Source organism: Rosa rugosa, chromosome 7, assembly GCF_958449725.1.
Source record: "Rosa rugosa chromosome 7, drRosRugo1.1, whole genome shotgun sequence".
In the NCBI taxonomy this organism is placed as follows: Eukaryota; Viridiplantae; Streptophyta; class Magnoliopsida; order Rosales; family Rosaceae; genus Rosa; species Rosa rugosa.
The window spans coordinates 12,126,312-12,147,029 of NC_084826.1; the positions used below are offsets into that span (position 1 = coordinate 12,126,312).

The window sequence follows — 20,718 nt, forward strand, 5'->3', positions numbered from 1 at the left end:
AGTGAGCTCATTTTGTTTGCAATGAGGGTTACTTGTCATTTGTTAGGAAGCTTGTGTCATCTAGAACTTTTGGCATGAGACTATTTATGATGTATGTGTCTTCTGGCCATGGATAAGTAATGAAGTTATCTATTTTTCCAAAAAAAAAAAAAATGAACACAAGAATATATATAATCATACGAATATGTATTTTTCATATTACATTTTTAAAATTTGCAGGAACACAACAAAGTTCGAATTCATATACATGTGTTATGCAAATCTATTGATCGAATGTATGTGCAAATCTATTGACTGAATTACATGAATTTTTACTATTCTTGATTGAAGAAAAAAAAAGTTCTTGTTTAAATCTAAGCACGAGTGTAATAAAAATAAAAAATAAAAAAATATCTTTTTTTTAGAAGAAAGTTAAATTAATTTATAACCATTAATTTTTAGAATGACAATATGATTTTTTTCTCAATAATTACATGACATAAAAAATAAATAATTTGTAAGTGACATGACTCGACACTTAAAATTGAACTTTTAAGCAATTGAGGCCAACAATCATCTTCTTAAAAAAAAAATTACAAAAAATAAAATAAAAGCATCGGATTCCTTATACATCAAAGTTATAAAGAGAGATGCTTTGTAACCCCACAAAAAAAAAAAGTTATAAAGAGAGATGCTTGCACCAGAAAGAATTCATTGCAATTCACGAGTTGGGCCCCTACCTTGACTTTTTGGGTTGTAGTTGTACCTAACGCACTACAAATTCATACTGCTTGACAAGAGACGCACTGCTGCTATATTCTAGTTTTCTTCAGTAATCAATCAACAGTTACTTTGTTCTTCTTCCTTCATGGCAGAGTTCTTTACTTTCGTTCCCCAGGAAATGCTCACGAAACTGGCTTCACTAGCCGGAAAAGAACTCAGACTTCAATGGGGATTCAATGAAGAATTAACAAAGCTGTGTGAAACACTATTCATGCTTGAAGCTTTGCTACGTGATGCCGACCATCCGCGACACAATCAGGGTGAGGCGGTGCAGCGGTGGGTGGCGAAGCTTGAACACATAGCTCATGATGCTGATGATGTATTGGATGAGTGCAAATATGAAGAGCTCCGGCGTCAAGTAGAGGCGCGGACCCGAATCGACAGAATTCTCAAGTCCCTTCCACTCTCCAAGCCCAGATTTCGTCGGAAAATAGCACGGAAGATTCAGAAAATCACTGAATCTCTGGAGAATCTGAACAAAGTTGCTCCTAGTTATGGGTTACTTCGTACGCCATTGCCATCTGCAGATGCAACAACCTCTCATAAAAGGGAAACTTACTCCTTCTTTGATCAAGATGAAAACAAAATCATTGGCAGAGAGGAGGTAGTGTCTGATATAGTGACAAACTTGATAAACTCAAATAGTGGTCAAGCAAATCACCTTTCCGGTTTTGCTATTGTGGGTATGGGAGGCCTCGGGAAGACAACTGTGGCTAAAAAAGTATGTCATGATCCTAAGATAGAAGAGCACTTCGATCGAAAGATATGGATATGTGTATCTACTGATTTCCAAGTCGTGATGATATTAAGGAGGATCTGGCAATCTTTTAAACACAGAGCTGCAGTAGAAGGCAAGGATGAACTTTGTAAAACCCTCCAACAAGAGTTGAAAGGGAAAAGATATCTTCTCATACTCGATGATGTTTGGTGCCTTGAATCTGAAAAATGGGAAGAGTTGATCAATTGCTTGTTAAATGTTACTGATAGGGTGGGGTGCAACATCATTGTCACCACCCGCAACATGAGGGTTGCATCAACCATTGAATCAATTGTGCAAGCATTTTCTATATGTGAAATGGACAAGCTATCAGACGACCAATGTTGGCAGATATTGAAGAACAGAGCATTTTCAGATGGAGGTGCTCATATAAATAGAGATCAAGAAATCACTGGAAAGGAGATTGCTAGAAGGTGTGCAGGTTTACCACTAGTGGCGAAGGTACGTGCTTATACATTTACCAAATTTTGAGTTTGTTTGGCTAGTGATTCCAATCAATATTAAGTTAACTCTTTGTATCTGTAGTTTGGTAATCCAAAACTAAAGTGCTATTAAATTAGCGTTCCCGAAACTAAAATTGACCTTGACCTATAAGTCCGATTATAGAGAAAATTTTTCCCATCACCCAAAAATAAAAAAAAAATAAAAAATTCCCATCAGGCCCATTAATCCCAAAAATTGATTGAACTTACAATTTTGTAATATACACAATCAATGAATTACAAATCTGCCACTCTCACACTAACACCACCCCCACTTGGCAAAACATCGTGTCATGTTGTGTTTATATAGTATTAAGTTCATTTCGTATATTTATCGTGGAACACAATAACAAACCGTTATACTAATGTGTGGAGGATGTTAAAAGTTAAAACCAAAACTGAACCATTAAATTTCATGTTAACCATTAAAACCCATTAAGACTCATTAAGAAAATAACTAAATGATTACATCCAACATCTTATAAACTTAGAGTAACATAAGAATCTGACAAAAAAAAAAAAAAAAGTAACATAAGAAGCCCACATAAATCTTATACAGTCGAAGTACCTTTTTATTTTTAAAAGTTGAGAGTTGAGGATTATTGTCATGAATGTTGAGACTCAGTTACAATGAATTAGAAAGATGCATTAAGGTTTCTCATGTATATTAGATTGAGAAACTCAAAATTTACAAGAACACTCTTATGTTAAGGGTCTTATCATGTTAACGGATTAACACTAAACCGAACCATTAAAATTTGTGTTCTTATCGTTGTGACCTTATATGGAACCAAACCAATAAACCACAAACTAAATCCTTATAATTTCATTCGTGTTCATGTCGTGTTATTGTATCATGTGCAATTTTTTCAGGACTCTCTCTCTCTCTCTCTCTTTTTCTGATATCCTTTTCGGTGAGGAAAATTGCCCAATTGAGCAAGTCATCCTCACCATTCTGGTCACCGATAATCCTCCATTCCGACCGTCACGTTCTGAATACAGACACTTAGATCCCTCGCGTGTATTCTACTCTCCTTCCTCAACCAATTCTTTTGGTAGCGGAGAGAGCCTCTCTCTTTAACCTTGATCTCGTCACAGATCATGATGGTCCCGCTCGACCACCTCATGGCCTCTGTCATCACGGACCAGCGCGCACCGCCTCATCTAAGACCCTCCGCCGTCGTTCTTCTTCACACCGAACGACAAAGAAGTCTAACTCGTACCCAACGCTGGAGGATAGAGGTAGAAATGGATAGCTCCGAGCATGAGGTTCCAGTAATAAGGTCAGTTCGGATGGTTTTGATCAAACGTGCAATGGATCACGTGGGGAGATTTAGCGGGAAGAGAAGGAAGAAGAGGTGTGCTTTGTCGGTGACTCGGTGTCGATGGTGGTGAGATCGCTGTCAAGGAGTGTGCTGTAGAAGAGACACTCGACGGAGGAGTCGAAGGTGAAGTGAGGATTTGGCTTGTAGATGAGCATTTTGAAGTTTTTGACCATAGAGTCTTCGTTGGCGGAGATGGTGGCTTCTTGGCCTCTGCCGTGCAGATTCTCCACCTCGATGTGCGTATGGTTGGCACTGCAACTACAAATTTGGTTTTTTTTTTAATAGGTTCAGGAAACTTCTAGAGGCTTAGGATTTGTGGCATTTGGTTGGAAGTACTGCTCGATCAGTGCTCACTCTCAAATTTTGTCATTACGGCAGCCAGGTGGTGGAATAGTGGAGGACGCTGGTGGCATCAAAGGAGATCGACGAGGAGGGGGGAGATGCAACTGACGAAAGGGGGTGAGTTTGGTCTAGGGTCAGGGCATGAAAGGAGATGCAACTGACGAAAGGGGGTGAGGATTATTGTCATGAATGTTGAGACTCAGTTACAATGAATTAGAAAGATGCATTAAGGTTTCTCATGTATATTAGATTGAGAAACTCAAAATTTACAAGAACACTCTTATGTTAAGGGTCTTATCATGTTAACGGATTAACACTAAACCGAACCATTAAAATTTGTGTTCTTATCGTTGTGACCTTATATGGAACCAAACCAATAAACCACAAACTAAATCCTTATAATTTCATTCGTGTTCATGTCGTGTTATTGTATCATGTGCAATTTTTTCAGGACTCTCTCTCTCTCTCTCTCTTTTTCTGATATCCTTTTCGGTGAGGAAAATTGCCCAATTGAGCAAGTCATCCTCACCATTCTGGTCACCGATAATCCTCCATTCCGACCGTCACGTTCTGAATACAGACACTTAGATCCCTCGCGTGTATTCTACTCTCCTTCCTCAACCAATTCTTTTGGTAGCGGAGAGAGCCTCTCTCTTTAACCTTGATCTCGTCACAGATCATGATGGTCCCGCTCGACCACCTCATGGCCTCTGTCATCACGGACCAGCGCGCACCGCCTCATCTAAGACCCTCCGCCGTCGTTCTTCTTCACACCGAACGACAAAGAAGTCTAACTCGTACCCAACGCTGGAGGATAGAGGTAGAAATGGATAGCTCCGAGCATGAGGTTCCAGTAATAAGGTCAGTTCGGATGGTTTTGATCAAACGTGCAATGGATCACGTGGGGAGATTTAGCGGGAAGAGAAGGAAGAAGAGGTGTGCTTTGTCGGTGACTCGGTGTCGATGGTGGTGAGATCGCTGTCAAGGAGTGTGCTGTAGAAGAGACACTCGACGGAGGAGTCGAAGGTGAAGTGAGGATTTGGCTTGTAGATGAGCATTTTGAAGTTTTTGACCATAGAGTCTTCGTTGGCGGAGATGGTGGCTTCTTGGCCTCTGCCGTGCAGATTCTCCACCTCGATGTGCGTATGTTTGGCACTGCAACTACAAATTTGGTTTTTTTTTTAATAGGTTCAGGAAACTTCTAGAGGCTTAGGATTTGTGGCATTTGGTTGGAAGTACTGCTCGATCAGTGCTCACTCTCAAATTTTGTCATTACGGCAGCCAGGTGGTGGAATAGTGGAGGACGCTGGTGGCATCAAAGGAGATCGACGAGGAGGGGGGAGATGCAACTGACGAAAGGGGGTGAGTTTGGTCTAGGGTCAGGGCATGAATTATCTCCCCCCCCCCCCCCCCCCCCCTCCTATACAGTGACAAAGAGGGAGAGGAGAAAACAACCAAAAAAATAAAAATAAAAATATTGGAAAAGCAAAACAAAGAAAGAAAAAACGTTTGGGGAAAAAAGAAAAATAGAGACTTATTGGAAAAAAATCCTATATAAGTACAACTTAGGAGGAAAAATAGCGGTAGGTTTACATTTTGAGACATTGTCCTAAAAAAAATAACTTCCGTATATATAGGCTAGTGAAATGATTTGTTTTATTTCACAAACACAAACTTACAAACAAAGACCCAAAAATGGACCAAGAGTGCAAAAACAAGGAAACAACCAACAAAAATCAACAACAAACAAGCCCAAAGACAACCAGCCCACATGCAAGCTCAGCAGAAGAGGAGATCGATCGTGCTGTCACTGCCAACAATCGAGCCACCACGTTGACATAGAAACATCACAAGAGCTGAAACCAATGACTGAGAAGTCGGCCAAATATTTTCTGCGCATGAACAACAAACCAGATCCGAACAGAAGAATTCCATAATGCACATCCCAAAACCATACAAAACATCAACATAACCCATCAACAGATCGCCAGGCAGTTAGGTAGCCAAAAGAAATAGAACAAAGAAAGGGAATCGAGATAAGCAGCAACATAATCGCCCACGTGCCTATGTAAGACATCTAATACAACGCCAAATTCAGGATTCAAATCGGCGAACATTCATTTAAAAAACTGATGGGTATGAAACATGTGCACCTGAAATGTGAAGAATTTGGGATTTGAAAAGCATGAGAAGAGAAAGAAGATTAGAGGGATATGAGAGGGATGAGAATCAAAGAGAAAGAAGGAGAAAATGGGATAGACGGGGAATGAGTATTCTGGGATCTAAGGATGAAGAAGATTTGAGTAATACTAAGTGAACCACATTTTTAGAGGGCATCTTACCTTATGTGGCAGCTGATGTGGCAGAAAGTCCAATCTATCACAGAATTTCATTAAATGACATGGCTCTGCCACATCAGCTACCACATAAGGTGGGATGTAGGTGATATCCAAAAAGGTGATTCACATAGCATTATTAATAGATTTGGATGATGGGATAAACGAATTCAACAAAAATCAAACTATATACATACCTGCTGCCACCGGGGCAGAGATCTACCACGAAGGGTAGGGGAAGGATGGACATGCATAAAGCTAAGATGGAAGGCTTAGGGGAAGAACTTCTCTCTTCTCAGGATATTCTTCAGTTTATATTGGCTGATAAGTCTTAAGTTCATAACAACTATTCAAAACTTCAATAGAATTAGGTATCATTTTCTAGACCTATCAATGAAAGCCATGACGAATTCTAGATGGGTAAAGAAAACGAAAGTAACTAGGAGTGGCTGCAAATCTTAACAAGTTTTCTTTCACCTCATAACTTTTAAATTAATTTCAACTAAACGCAAATTTCCTCAAGTCTTCTTGACGAATCGTACGTCATGGTCGCAACACGAGGCATTTCTTGGTGCTCAATATCGACAACAGTTGGCAAACTTTGAGTCAACATGTGAATTTGTCCTTTTGAAAACAATTCTTTCCTTCACACATGCATCATGGAATCACTCGGCTTGCAATTCAAGTCTTCACCAAACTTGTTGACTCTGATACTAACAACTTCCAATGCTTGCACAACTCGACCCTAAAGCTCTTAGACTCCATAGATGGAAATCTTCTCTTAGACACATCACTTTTAAAGTATCAAGTTAAATTCTTCGCTAAATTCTCTTCAAAGTAGGTTACTTATCCCATGTGGAAAACGCATGAGCTAGCATTTTACCACCCTCAAAACTTGTGCTTGTAGGAAATTGTACGTATATTACAATGCCATTATTGTGACTTTAAATTATTTGTAATTGACAAAATTTTTACTCATTACCAATTCTAGGTTTTGGGAAACATGATGCTCTCCAAAATGAGTGATGGATGGGGGTCAATCCTAGAAAGCAGTATATGGGATTTGCCCGAAGGAGAAGAGAAAATCTTGTCGATTTTAAAGTTGAGTTTTGACGAACTAAAGTCACCATCTTTAAAACAATGTTTTGCATACTGCTCTAACTACATCAAAGATTTTGTATTCGAAAGGGAGGACTTAATCCAGCATTGGATGGCTCAAGGATGGCTACATCCTTCCAAGGAAAGAGAGATGGAAGATATAGGTGAAGAATATTTTAATATCCTACTGGAAAATTCTTTTTTTCAAGATGTTACAAGAGACTACTATGGAAATATCATCTATTGCAAGATGCACGATCTTGTGCATGATGTTGCAGAACGTGTATCAAAGTCTTGGCAGGAAAGAGGTCGCTCATTTGTTGGCGATCAAGTCTTTCTACCAAGCTTTCAAACTTTGCGAGTCTTAGGATTATACGGGCCAAATATCAAGGAGTTGCCAGTTTCAATTGGAAAAATGAAACACTTGAGGTATCTGGATATTTCTGATACAAGGATTACAACACTCCCCAAATCTATTGGCAAGCTTTATAACCTACAGACTTTGAAAATGGAAGGTCTCCGCTTGAAAGAGCTTCCAAAGGAATTGCTCAATTTGATCAATTTGAGACATATTTGTCCCATTAGATCAAGCGTATATCTTTCACAGCAGTTTCCATGGCCAGCTGGGATGGGGCGATTGACTAACCTTCAATCATTACCTTATTTTACGGTGCGTAAGGAGATAGGTTGGGGAATCGAGGAACTGGGCGGCTTGAAACAATTGAAAGGTGGACTAACTATTTATCATCTGGAACATGTGAGAGATAGAGAAGCAGCTAAGAAAGCAAATCTAGTGGGGAAGCGTATACGTGATTTAAGCTTTAGTTGGTCAAGTAACGAACACCGGGCAAGCAGCAGCAGCAACATTGATGAGGATGTACTGGAAGCACTTCAACCACACCCTACTTTGGAATTCTTAAAGATTGAAAACTTCATGGGTGATAAATTTCCTTCATGGATGATGAGCAAGTTGTCTCTACCCAGAAATTTGGAAGAGATCACATTTGGGGGCTGCAACAAATGTGAAGGAGTCCCAAAACTTGGCCATCTGCCTAATCTTAGATCTCTTCTCATGGACTACATGTCAAACCTGAAATGTCTAGGATCTGACTTTTACGGTTACGATCCCCATGAGGCTACGACAGGTTCTCAGACGAAGGCTCTGTTTCCTGCATTGAAGAGTTTGCATATTAAAAACGCCAAGAAGCTAATCGAATGGAGTGAACCACAAGTATTGTTGCCAACAGAGGTGTTTCCACGTCTTGAGGAGCTTATTCTGTGGGATTGTCACAAGTTAACAAGTGCTCCCACTTATTTTCCATCTCTTCAGAAGCTGAGTGTGATTAGAATGGATAGCGGTGTACCGGTAACAAGTATTCTTAGCAAACTGACCACTCTCACTTATCTCGATCTAGAATGGGCGGGAGGAGTTAACTGCCTGCCGGACGGGATGTTAAGGAACAACAAGAATCTTGAACTTTTGGGGCTACATCGTTGTTTGGAGTTAACTTGTATTGCTCCCCATGGATTTGGTTGTTGCACTTCTCTTCAGACACTGCATATTTCATACTGTCCTAAACTGAGGTATTTACCTGAGGGAATACTAGCACCATCTCTAAAGAGGTTGGTTATAACGGCCTGCGACAGTCTGGAGTCCATCCCATTTACGGAGGGGATAGAATACAGCAGTCTCGAAACCTTGACAATCAGGGAATGCAACATAACGTCCATTCCAATTTCACAGGGCTTGCCATCCCTTCGTGTACTAAAGATTGTGCGTTGTCCTAAACTGAGGTATTTACCTGAGGGGCTACTAGCACCGTCTCTAAAGAAGTTGGATATAACGGCCTGCGACAGTCTGGAGTCCATCCCATTTACGGAGGGGATAGAATACAGCAGTCTTGAAACCTTGACAATCAGGGAATGCAACATAACGTCCATTCCAATTTCACAGGGCTTGCCATCCCTTCGTGTACTAGAGATTTTGCATTGTCCTAAACTATCGAGCCTCCCAAGTGGACTAAACTGCTGCACCTCTCTTGAGAAGTTGGAGATAATAAACTGCCCCAGTCTGGAGACAATTCCATATTTAGCATCCCTCACCAGCTTGAAGATATTGAACATCGGTGCCTTCTGCGAGCTCGATTCATTCCCTGCTATACCGGTCATGCCACAACTTGAGGAACTAAGGCTGGAAGGCTGGCCTAAGCTCAACTCTCTGCCTGAACAGATTCAACACTTCACTTCTCTCACATCTTTGACTATATGCTCCTTCGACCATGTGGAGGAAATTCCAGACTGGTTTGGAAACTTCTCGTCTCTTGACTGCCTCACCATAGAGAGTTGCCAAAATCTAAAGAAACTTCCTTCACTCCAAGCTATGCAATGCCTCACAAAATTAAGGTTCCTGTTCATCTATGCCTCTCCTATAATTGAAAGATGCAGGAAGGGTGGCCCAGAGTGGCCCAAGATTTCTCATATTCCAGATGTCCGTCGTAAGATTTCTTCTCTACTTTTCTTTCTAATACCACTACTTGTTATATATGTTGTAGCTACTCATTCAAACTTCAATAATCCTACAGAATATTTCCAAATGGAAAACTGTTAAAATACGTAGTGTGTAGTTGTAGTGAATATCAATCAGTCAGTCACGCTTTTAACTCTACCAATTTTACGACTGTAGTCTTTGAAAATCCAACTTGATTTCTATCTTTTACACATTTGCTTTTTTTAATTCCAGCATTAACAAAACTCTTTTTTTTTTTTTGATTAGTGGAATAGTAGAAATGCATATGTATGAAGCTATGTATCGAGGCAAGGCAAACTTTTCAAAAATGGTTGTTCCTTTCTACTGCTGTGCTGATCATGAGAAGATATATATTAGAAAACACTCCAATTGCTGAGGTATGCATTGCTCCTTGTCTGTACTAGAACCCATATAGGCTTGGACCGTGTCACCATGTGTATGTGTGTATTTATATCTCTAACTGGATTTAATCAGATTGTATGTGGTATTGTGGTGTCCCCATGCACCTGTTTTAGATTTTCTCAACACCATGTTGCGTTTTAATATGAGTTCTCTCTGAACTTTCTCCTCCATAAAACTTCAAAGCTAGAATAAAAAGTGACAGGAAAGAAGTGGAAAAATCTGGCACAAAACAGAAAAGGTTCATGCAATTAGGTAATTCAATATAAGTAGCGGATTAAAATTAATGAACTTCATCTTCATCTTATTATACCCTCTTAACCTTATCGGTTACAAAGCAAACTGGTTCTTTTCTGCAAAACATATTAAATATTGGAGTATATGTAAATTCTAATTACATTGCATCTTGGCACTCGAAGTTTATGCTATTCAACATTATCAGCTAATTTGAAACCATCTATAGTTTGGATTTGTTACTGATAATTATAGCTTCATTCAAATTATACATTTCCTAATTCCTAAACAGCAGATCAGAAGTAATTGAGGCAACAGTTGATCAGATCACCTTGTTCGGATCCCATTCCCCTTAGCTTCCCTTTCAACAAAAGAAGCTTCCATGCCAGTTGGTTCCTCCGAGTTGTCCTCCAGAGGAATGGTGTAAGATTATTTGACCAAACTGTATTTTTCTTAGAAATCATTGCAACTTTGGAAAATGTTGCATGGAAAACTTTTTTAAATGGTTAAGGTATCATGCTTCTCGCATAACAATTTGCCTAAACTGGAATCATTTCTGGTTGAAAACAGACTAAATGCTGGCTCGTCAATCATTATCTTTCCAATCCACATTATCAGCTGTTCTTTGGCATCTTTGGGTTTTATAGAAGAACTGTTGATCAAGCATTCGTCAAATGAATATGACACATTCTCAGTTTCTCACAGTTTCAAGAGGACCAATTGAGTTGCAGATGTTCTTCAAAGTTGTTAAATGTCTCTGGGATCTAGATGTTCTGCACTTTTCAGAAAGGTTTTATTTTTTTTCATTGTTTCTTGTCCAGTTTTCACCATTGTTTGTTGTGTCTTTGACGTCATCCTCCACATCAAGTGTTCTCATTCTGATTCAATTTCTCATGTAAAATGCAATACATCTATGCTATAGCCACAAGCAGTAACTTGGTGTAGGCAAAAAACATCTTTTTGAGCAAACAAAATTCAAAGGAGGTAGTTTTGTGAAACATCTTTCACTATCTGTAAGCTTAAGTTTATCCTCCCTCTTAGCAGTGAGAAAATTCCCTTTTCCTTTTCTGTTTCAGAAGTTCATGCCGATCCATGTCACTCATCGGATGGAGGCATTACGATTTATTTTTGGGGTTTCAACCACACCCTCTACAAAGCATGCATCTGAGAATCTTTGTATGCTCTTTAGAAATATAATTGTACATAGATAGCTAGATACTAGCTAGCTGCTTTTATAAGTTATAACAAGAAGTGCCCTGTGCATAGGCGGCTGCTGTATCCATATATCCATTTTACTAAATGATGGGCAATATGGATCTCCTCCCATACATTAATATTTTTTTTTTTTTAGTTTCTTTTCTTAAATTTTACATGTGTAAAATTTCTGACTCTTTGGCAGGCAGCAAGGTGACGAAATTATTGTTGCAGTTCCTGGTAGTAGTAACATCTTGTATATTCACAAGGTAAGTCCTATCCTTCAATATTGGAATTAGATATAACCTTGTAGTTTATAGTGTGGTGTTGGAGTAACCAGTTCAGACATCTAATCTGGAATGTATTATTTTTCTTGTAACACGAAACGTTCCATTTCCATTATGATTATATAAAATGACTTTGTATTTTGCATTAATATAACAGAAACTTACTTTGACTACTTTGTAATTTCTTCAAAGAATAAACCAATAGGTCAATTTTAGACACTTTACTGCAATGCAGTAACGCCGGCCCTGAAAATTATTGCAGTGCAGTAAATTTTAGTATTTATAGCATGATAGCAATCACATAAAGAAGTTAAACTTGAAACATATTTGCTTTCTTATGGATGAGGTAAAAGCAAGTCAATACTATGGTATCATAAAAATGCATTGCTGGTGGAGGTTGTGGGAAAATTTTCTAGAGAAACAACTTATTCACTCAACTGTTCTATAGAAAATAATCTTTCTATATTATTATTATGGTTTGTAGGAGGCTTTCAGTCAACTGTTCTGTAATAGATGCAAAACAGTTTCCTGGTACTTCAGCTACCTTTCCCCTGAAGATAATACAGGGTCTATCAACACCTTTCTAATATTTGGTTTGGCTGTTCGCAAGTTATTCGAGGTAAATCAGGTCTTCTTACATCTGTTTATAATTTTGAATTACAGATAAAAACTAGATTTGTTATCAAGCTGAAAATGGACACCCCTATCTGTGGCAGGAGCACTGCAATTGATTAAATATACATCAGTTTCCACGTGAGTCTCTTCCTTAGTGCCAGGACAAGCTGATCAGGAAAAGTGTGTCCCAAGTATCCTCCAGAGTGTTTCAGGAAAGCATTAACAGCTTGCATTCAAAGGTATAAGCATTTGTTTTCGTGTTTTCTCTATGTCAAGCTAGTACTGAATATGTAGACTGTAATAACCCGAAACTTAGTATCACTGTAGAGCACTCTAAGATACCTTAAACTTAGAAATAATACAAGTATCTTCTAAGCATTTTTTTTTTTTAGAAACCGATGATACCACATGCTATACTTACAAGTTATATAGGTAAATTTTTAGAGTTCTAGTAAACTTTCTAAAATACGTTAGTTCGTATTACTTGTGTACACTCGATATTTGTTTTCAAACTCAAAATTATTATCTATGTTATTTTTGTGATGCATGTTATTTTAGTACTAATTATTGCTATTTTTACCTTAAGAAAGCACTAAAAGTTCTTTACTTATTAATTGGGTAAATGTGCATATGGATGTGTGTGTGTGTGTGTACATACATACATACATACATATATATATTGGTCTCGGATTTGGGTGTGACATCACAACTGTACTTCTCAAACATAATCAAATTCACAACATACAATCTTTATGAATTATAGATCATAATATATGTATATGTACTCACACATATAGACACATATACTTAGGAATAATCTCATATGAAAACATGTGTAACATAATTGTATATCACAAATAAGTAAATTCACTAGCAAACAACATAATTAAAAAGAAGCTTATACATAATTGAAATCAAGTAAAATAGGTAATAATAAAGCACAAGTATTAAATAAGTAACTATAAACAATTTAACAAAATTATATTATAGTTAGTATTTCAATCCTTATGTCCAAATCCATTGAAGTTCATCAACCGTATTCATGTTTCTCCGATTAGAGTCATCAAACTTCAAAATGTGTTATGTTGTCCATCACAAGTCCGAATTAGTCAAATGAGTACACCATTTCTAAGGGTTTTTCACAAGGAATGCAATGGTATAAGTCATGTAATTCAGTTCGAAGTTACATAGTCCAGAAATGGTGAAGAACCATAACAGTGCAGAAACCAATATTTTTGATACTGCCCTTTGATGTTTAAGTCTTTACGTACGGTGTATTTCACCATTAATTCTCAAACTTTCCAGATCACAAGTAGAGGTCCTAAGCTTCAAATTGATATAAAGTTTGTAGAAAACGGATAAGAAATGAGGGAGATATGAATTTTTGAAGTTGTGATGGCTGTATGAGATTTCCAGCGAGTTTAAAAGTTGAAAACTTTGATTAGCCATAACTTCTTCATTTCTTAACCTTTTTGAGTGATTCAAAAGCCTAAATTGAAGAACTTTTGATGAGGAATTTAATACTGTAATTAGTTTTGACAAAACAGAATTTTTTATATACGAAAATACGGGTTTGCAGCAAAGCAGATTCTTTTCCATTTTATCATTGATTATGCAATTTGATAAATTTTAAAGACAAAAGAATATAGGAATGTATTCATGTACTTACTTAAGGAACTCAGAAGGTCTTGTGATCAAACTTTGGACTTCTTTCACAAAAAGGGAACTTCTTAAGAGAAAAAAGGTGAAGGATTTGTGTGAGGAACTTCTAGTTGGGTTTTCTCTTCAACTAAGGGAGTTTTGATCAATTTTGCATTTGATCTTCAAGCTTGTAGGAGGTATGATCAGATCATATGCTTATATAGGCTAGAATTAAGCATAAAATAAGTAAGTGACTAATTATTGTAAGGTGAGTGACTAATCACTATTTAGGTTAAATGATTAAAAGGATAAGATAAAATTAAAAAAATAATAAAAGAAAGAAAGCATAAATCAGATCATAAATCCTCTTGCTAAATATATATATATATATATACACACACACACACATCCATATGCACATTTACCTAATTAATAAGTAAAGAACTTTTAGTGCTTTCTTAAGGTAAAAATAGCAATAATTAGTACTAAAATAACATGCATCACAAAAATAACATAGATAATAATTTTGAGTTTGAAAACAAATATCGAGTGTACACAAGTAATACGAACTAACGTATTTTAGAAAGTTTACTAGAACTCTAAAAATTTACCTATATAACTTGTGAGTATAGCATGTGGTATCATCGGTTTCTAAAAAAAAAAAAATGCTTAGAAGATACTTGTATTATTTGTAAGTTTAAGGTATCTTAGAGTGCTCTACAGTGATACTAAGTTTCGGGTTATTACAGTCTACCCACCTTAAAAGAAAATTCGTCCTCGAATTTTACGTACCTTGTTCTATGAACAATTGCGGATGTTTCTTTCTCATTTCTGATTCTAGTTCCCACGAAGCCTCGTTTTCGTCATGTCGATTCCATTGTATCTTTACTAGTGGGATTTCCTTAGTGCGGAGCTTCCGTACTTCTCGATCCAAGATACGAACAGGTGCTTCCTCGTATGTGACATCTTCTGAGAGTTCTATGGTACTATGGTCGATGACCGGGAATTGTCTGGTTTGTATTCCCGTAGCATGGATACATGAAAAACATTGTGCACGTTGGATAAGTTTTGGGGTAGATCTAGTCGGTAAGCTAAATTACCAACTTTCTCAATGATCTTGAAAGGCCCAATAAACCGTGGTGACAACTTGGCAATCTTTCTCCCGAAACGAATAACTCCCCTCATCGGTGAGACTTTCAGCAAGACATGATCTCCAACCTGAAATTCTACACTTCTCCTATGTCGATCCGCATAACTCTTCTGGCGACTTTGTGCAGTCTTCAAGCGCTCCTTAATTGAAGTGATAACCTCTGCCGATTGCTTAACTATATCAGGTCCGGGAAGAATGGCTTCTCCAACCTCAGCCCAACATATTGGAGTACGACACGGTCTTCCATAGAGAGCTTCAAAAGGTGCCATCCCTAGGCTTGAGTGATAACTATTGTTGTAAGCAAACTCAATCAAATATAAGTGATCCTCCCAACTCCCTCCAAAATCCAAAATGCATGATCTAAGCATATCTTCTATCACTTGATTGACTCTCTCGGTTTGCCCATCAGTTTGAGGGTGGAATGCGGTGCTCATGTCTAACTTCGTCTTCATTGCCGTTTGTAGACTAACCCAAAATCCTGATGTGAATCGGGCATCACGATCAGAAACTATTGAAACAGGAACTCCGTGTAGTCGCACAACTTCTCTCAAGTACAGTTTACTTAAGACGTCAATGGAATCTGTTATTTTGATCGGTAGGAAATGTGCAGACTTTGTAAGGCGATCAACAATGACCCAAATTGCATCATTGCCTCTTTGTGTCTTTGGTAATCCAGTGATGAAGTCCATCGTGATGTGTTCCCACTTCCATTCTGGAATCTTGAGTGGTTGTAATAATCCTCCCTTCCGCAAGTGCTCAGCTTTCACCATTTGACATGTAAGGCACCTAGAGACATATGCGGCAATGTCTCTCTTCATGTTGTTCCACCAATAGTTTTTCCTCAGATCTTTATACATCTTCATTCCTCCTGGGTGGATTGTAAATTTTGAACGATGTGCCTCCTGCATTATATCATCTTTTAATGATGCAACGTTTGGCACGCAGAGCCTCCCTCTAAAACGCATTCCTTCTTTTGCTTGAGTGCTCCAATCTTCAGGGTGCTTTTCCTTCATTCCTTGAACATATTTCACGAGCTCTTCATCTTCTCCTTGAGCTTGAATGATTTGACTAATTATGGTGGGTTGCACCACTAAATTTCCAATAAAAACTCCATTCATGTTCACTGAAGGAGTAAGATTGCATTCGATTAGAATTTCCAACACGCTCCAATGATCTCTTATAATGGAGGCAAGGTGACATTGAGGTTTTCTACTCAAAGCGTCAGCCACCACATTTGCTTTCCCCGGGTGGTATTGCAGCGTGAAGTCATAGTCCTTGATAAGCTCCATCCATCTTCGTTGTCGCATGTTTAAATCCTTCTGGGAGAAAATGTACTTGAGACTTTTGTGGTCGGAGAATAGATCGAATCGTTCTCCATACAAATAATGCCTCCAAACTTTCAAAGCAAAAACTACGGCTGCTAGTTCAAGATCGTGGGTTGGATAGCTTCAATTGTCGAGATGCGTATGCTACCACCTTCCCACTTTGCATGAGTACACAACCGAGCCCTTGATGTGATGCATCAGTATATATGACGAAAGGAACTCCACTTTCTGGGATGGTGAGGATGGGTGCTATTGTCAACCTTTCCTTTAGCTTTTGGAATGCTCGTTCACAATTGTCATCCCAAATGTACTTCACATTCTTTCGAGTCAACCTCGTCATTGGGAGAGCAAGTTTTGAAAATCCTTCTATGAACCTTCGATAATATCCAGCAAGGCCAAGAAAGCTTCGTACTTCCGTTGGAGTGGTAGGAGCTTCCCATTCTAACACAGCTTCAATCTTTGCAGGGTCCATTGCTATCCCCAGTTGAGAGACTACGTGGCCTAAGAACTTCACTTGGTGTTGCCAGAAATCACACTTCTCAAGTTTCGCACATAACTTGTGTTCCCTAAGCACTTGTAAGGTAGTCTCCAAGTGTTGTGTATGATCCGCTTCATTTTTAGAATAAATCAAAATATCATCAATGAAGACGATAATGAATTTATCCAGAAATGGACTGAACACTCGGTTCATCAAATCCATGAATATGGCTGGTGCATTGGTTAATCCAAAGGACATCACCAACCACTCATAATGTCCATACCGTGTGTTAAAGGCGGTTTTATGGATATCATCCTCCTTGACCAGAAGTTGATGGTACCCAGAGCGCAAGTCGATCTTTGAAAATATTCGAGCTCCTCGTAGTTGATCAAACAAATCATCGATTCGCGGCAATGGATACTTATTTTTGATAGTCACCTTGTTTAGTTGCCGATAGTCGATGCATAGTCGGAGAGATCCATCTTTCTTCTTCACGAACAAAACAGGTGCTCCCCAACTAGAAGCACTAGGCCGGATAAATCCCAGATCCAGCAATCCTTTGATTTGCGTCTGCAACTCCTTTAATTCTTTTGGTGCCATTCTATAGGGAGTAACAGAAATTGGTCTGGCTTCAGGTATGAGGTCAATGCTGAATTCAATATCTCGGCTTGGAGGTAAACGAGTGATTTCTTGGAAAACATCTTTAAATGAGTTTACCATAGGGATTTGGTCTATTAAAGGTTTTGAACTCTTTAATTCGACATTGGCAAGAATTTTGGAAGGTATGAATTTTTTGGGCGAGTCACACTGAATTTTTCGAATGGGTTGGCCAGGAATAGTGAAGGTGATGGTTTTCTCACGACAGCCTATAAAGGCATGATATTTGCTTAACCAATCAAATCCTAGAATTATGTCAAATCGCCTCAAATTTATGACTATGAGGTCCATGGGAAATTCTGTATCTAGAACATGTATAGGACATGATTTGCATACTTTGGTTAAAGTGGTAGATTTTTCTAATGGTGTTGAGACTGTTAAAATTTCATCATGCTCAGTTGGTGTCAATCCCAAAGTTGTGACAAATGCAGCAGATATAAGCGAATCGGATGCGCCAGTATCAAATAGTATATGAGCATGAGTACTATATGCTATTAGCGTACCTTCCATCACGATGTTCTCACGAGCTATGGCATTTAGCTGGACAGGACGAGGTGGTGGGTTATTTTTTTGCCTTGGTGCATCGCACTGATTTGAGAAATGTCCCACCTTCCCACAATTGAAACAAGATCCTGGAATGCGACGTGGCTTTGGACAAGCATTAGACATGTGCCCCGTTTCTCCACAGTTGAAACACCGAATTGGGCCTCTTGCTACCTCCTTTCCTTGTTGAGTTAATGTTGTCGGCTTTTGAAATGCGTCTCTCCTTGTTTGCTGCTTCCATGGTTGTCCGCTTTTCTGGTTAGACATTGGATGACTTCTCTTTCCTCGGAAGCCATTCTCTCGCTCCTTCTCCATGCGGTATTTTTGATTTTCTTCCTCTTGAGTTAGGGCTTTGTCCACAGCTTCCTCGTACGTGATTCCACGTTGAGTGACCATTCTTCGAATATTGGAATTCAGTCCTCCAATGAATCGTCTTGCCTTTTTATCGTCGGTATCTACCATGTGTGGAGCAAAACAAGAAAGTTTAGTGAACTTGGTCTCGTACTCAATCACAGTCATCTTTCATTGGGTAAGTTGAATAAACTCTAATTCTTTCTTGTCTCTCTCAACTTGTGGAAAATATTTTTCCAGAAATTTCTCCTTGAAGACAGCCCATTCCATGAGTTCCATTGCTGCAGGGAGTGTGACACGTTTGACCGTGTCCCACCAGAAACGAGCATCTCCTTCTAAAAGACAAGTAGCCACTCTTCGTAACTCTACTTGGGTACAGTCCATCATTTCAAAGTGGATTTTCAGATTGTAAATCCATTCTTCAGCCTCGTGAGGTTTCCCTCCAGTAAATTTCCTTGCTCCTAGACTCCTTATGTGTGTTACTAGTCGTCCTAGCCTCCCACCGACTTGATTTGCCTCCATCCTTCTTGCGAAGGCTTCGACAAAATCATCTGCGTCGACAGGTGGATTTCTTCTATCGGCCATGGTCCTATTTAAAGAAAATGATCTACATGGTTATACTCTAAACCAAAATATTCTTAAATCAAATATTTTATATTAAACATATTACACATAGGTCAGAAAAGGCTTCTAAGAGCTATTTTCTAACATCAACTTGACTTACAAGTATGATTGAAATAAACAACATGGAAGGAAAATCCAAACAACAAATTTCTAGGGCCTCTCCTTATTTTAAGAACTAACCTTCTCCAGGACCACATTAGGACTAGAGGTATTTGTTTCCTCCATTCCGTCATTTAAACCAGGAGTAGGCATAAAACCAAAAGGAATAGACACATGGGGGCGCACACTTATGTATGGCTTCGATCTAATATGTGTATGAACATGAGAAGATGTTGGTGCAGCAACGTCATTGACATGTTCAACACTAGGAGATTTTACTGACTCTTCAGATTGAGTTACTTGTTGGTAATTGGGTGGCCCCCCAATCTTTCGTCCTAAGCATCCCATTTGCAATGGCCTCATCATGCAGAATCCTCATGTTTTCGGGATTACTTAAAATCCATCTAGCTTCCATGTATAGATTAATTCCTTCATTAACATACAAAGTTGCCATGTAGTACTTATCATCAAGGTTGATGCCAGGGTTGTTTTGGGAGATGTCAATACACATGTTATATGCTAGTTGCCTAGCCTTGGCATGTAGTTCCAAATACTCATTCCCATATTGGACATCACTTCGCAAAGTTTCTACGTATCGATAATCCATACTGTTAAGTGATCATTGATAAATAGATACATAAGTAACAAAATTCAAACTAAACCCATTAATGATATTAATATGATTCAAACACAAAACTTCAAGATGCAACAAACTATATATAAATAAGAATTTATACACAACTTTTACGTGCTGAACGATACACATAAATATAACCCTCCCCGTTCTTGTTAAGTTTTACAAAAGTTTTTTTTTTTTTTTGCCAAAACTTAAGAGAACGAAAGCTTTGATACCAATCTGTCACACCCCAAATCCGAGACCAATATTATATTGAAATATGGTACCCGAATTCGTGATGTGGGTTGTTTCAAACAAAACTTCCTCAAAGAATAAATTAAAGTAAGATAATTTGTAAATAAGTCTGAATAGTACTTTTATTAGGAATTGAAATTATTATTTTTACAATACTGAAGTTGAACAAAAATATATTACATTATTTCTCTTGAAATAGTAGTAGAAAATAAAACATTCATTTATTTAGAGAATCACCCCACTTTCCCCAAGCGTCTACTCGTTACCTGAAAACAAGAAGGTGTAGCATCATGAGCAACACAAGCCCAGTAAGTACACAACTTACATTCTTATTTTAATGTGTCTTATAAGAAATCAAACTTGAACAACCAAGTTAAAATGTACCAAGAACCATTTAAGTTCATACGAATTCTTAAATATGTATATATATACACACAATACACACACATATATACAAATATATTCATTCGTGTGAATGGTTTATGAGACTGGTAATAAATCACTTAATCACACCTCCTTATTGAACCAACAAATATTGCAGCATTAATATGTGAAATAAACTTTAAGCAATACATGCTTGATTCTCTTTTCACTTAGCAC

The 20,718-nt window shown here is 38.2% G+C and overlaps 1 protein-coding gene and 1 long non-coding RNA gene across 14 annotated transcripts in view; one reads left to right on the forward strand and one right to left on the reverse strand.

Moving 5' to 3' along the window:
- The first annotated feature begins 600 nt into the window (after window positions 1–600).
- The window catches only part of LOC133719954 (putative disease resistance protein RGA3), a 29,060-nt gene continuing 8,942 nt past the window's right edge, over window positions 601–20,718 (forward strand). For 4 of the 13 annotated variants that reach the window (XM_062146140.1, XM_062146137.1, XM_062146139.1 and 1 more), the window contains exons 1-8: window positions 602–1,981; window positions 7,017–9,618; window positions 9,897–10,027; window positions 10,579–10,706; window positions 10,854–11,073; window positions 11,683–11,746; window positions 12,249–12,383; window positions 12,481–12,618. In XM_062146140.1, coding sequence (XP_062002124.1) covers window positions 848–1,981; window positions 7,017–9,618; window positions 9,897–9,904 — 3,744 coding nt within the window. In that variant the 5' untranslated portion in view covers window positions 602–847 and the 3' untranslated portion in view covers window positions 9,905–10,027; window positions 10,579–10,706; window positions 10,854–11,073; ... (1 more) ...; window positions 12,249–12,383; window positions 12,481–12,618. Of the gene's footprint in view, window positions 1,982–7,016; window positions 9,619–9,896; window positions 10,028–10,575; window positions 10,707–10,853; window positions 11,074–11,205; window positions 11,268–11,359; window positions 11,460–11,682; window positions 11,747–12,248; window positions 12,384–12,427; window positions 12,619–14,861; window positions 14,999–16,960; window positions 18,564–20,718 lie in introns of those variants that run through there. The other 9 variants (XM_062146141.1, XM_062146148.1, XM_062146143.1 and 6 more) reach the window with 9 other exon arrangements.
- LOC133719957 (uncharacterized) lies at window positions 5,204–6,990 on the reverse strand. The gene is made up of 2 exons (XR_009851577.1): window positions 6,223–6,990; window positions 5,204–5,842 (listed from the first exon to the last, which is right to left on the reverse strand). It is a non-coding gene; the product is annotated as an uncharacterized LOC133719957 (long non-coding RNA).